Source organism: Myotis davidii, unplaced genomic scaffold (genome assembly GCF_000327345.1).
Source record: "Myotis davidii unplaced genomic scaffold, ASM32734v1 scaffold847, whole genome shotgun sequence".
Classification (NCBI taxonomy): domain Eukaryota; kingdom Metazoa; phylum Chordata; class Mammalia; order Chiroptera; family Vespertilionidae; genus Myotis; species Myotis davidii.
Genome location: NW_006298049.1, coordinates 1,595,357 through 1,596,476, shown reverse-complemented (window position 1 = coordinate 1,596,476; position 1,120 = coordinate 1,595,357). Strand labels below are relative to the sequence as shown.

Here is a 1,120-nt window from a genome sequence, read left to right as displayed (position 1 = left end):
TTCAGAATTGAAGGTCAGATAAAGAGCTTCACAGATAAGGAAAAGCTAAAGGAGTTCATCACCACCAAACCAGTATTATATGAAATGCTGAAAGGTATCCTTTAAGAAGAGGAAGAAGAAGAAAAAGGTAAAGATACAAATTATGATCAACAAATATGCATCTATCAACAAGTGAATCTAAGAATCAAGTGAATAAATAATCTGATGAACAGAATGAACTGATGATTATAATAGAATCAGGGACATAGAAAGGGAATGGACTGACTATTCTTGGGGGGGATAGGGGTGTCGGAGATGCGGGAAGAGACTGGACAAAAATCGTGCACCTATGGATGAGGACAGTGGGTGGGGAGTGAGGGCGGAAGGTGGGGTGGGAATTGGAAGGAGGGGAGGTATGGGGGGGAAAAAGAGAAAGAAATGTAATAATCTGAACAAGATTTAATAAAAAAATAAAATATAAAGAAAAGAAAAGAAAAGAAAAGAATAGAAAAAAATTGAGCAATGAGCATCCCTTCAGCAATTCCAAAGGTTTGCCTTTACTTCTTTTTACCTTCTTTTTGCTTCCAAGAACCCCTTGGGGAACTGGAGGGAGAAAACAGACTATTTGGGAAATTTCAAGCTCTTGATAATAAAAAATGGTAATAAAATATTGTCCGGCCCCTGATGCTTCACAGAGGGAATGTTTATGGCGGATGGGGTTCCTCCACACCCTCGCAGCTGGTCTGTGCGGGTTTCCAGTCCTAGGGTTCCACCTCTGTGTGCGAGGGCGAGGGCAGCTCCGACGCCCACACCCTTAAACAGCGGGTGAGAGACCCAGGGTCCCGCGCCCCTCTGTTTGATGCCCAAACGGGACGCCTCATCCCACGCCCCAAACGGAACCGATCACACACTGTCGTTTTTCATGTTCTTCCCGGGTGCGGTTTTCCCCGGGGAAGGTAAACAGTTTCATGACCTGGACGGAACTTAGGAGTCAGCCCCTCCGACTTCGTACAAAGACGCGCTTCTCAACTGGACTTCTCTGGGTGGCGAGAAGCGGTCAGTGGGTGCGACTGCGACAAGTTCCCTTTGCTTCTCAGCCCTAAGGGTTGGCCTCGAGGACAAGGGGCCCCTGGGACCCCGG

The 1,120-nt window shown here is 46.9% G+C and overlaps 1 protein-coding gene across 1 annotated transcript in view; it reads left to right on the top strand.

Annotated features, from left to right (window-relative positions):
- Positions 1–501: 501 nt before the first annotated feature.
- Positions 502–1,120, top strand: part of NID2 (nidogen 2) — a 63,156-nt gene continuing 62,537 nt past the window's right edge. The window contains exon 1 of the mRNA XM_015570506.1: positions 502–528. Coding sequence (XP_015425992.1) covers positions 502–528 — 27 coding nt within the window. The remainder of the gene's footprint in view (positions 529–1,120) is intronic.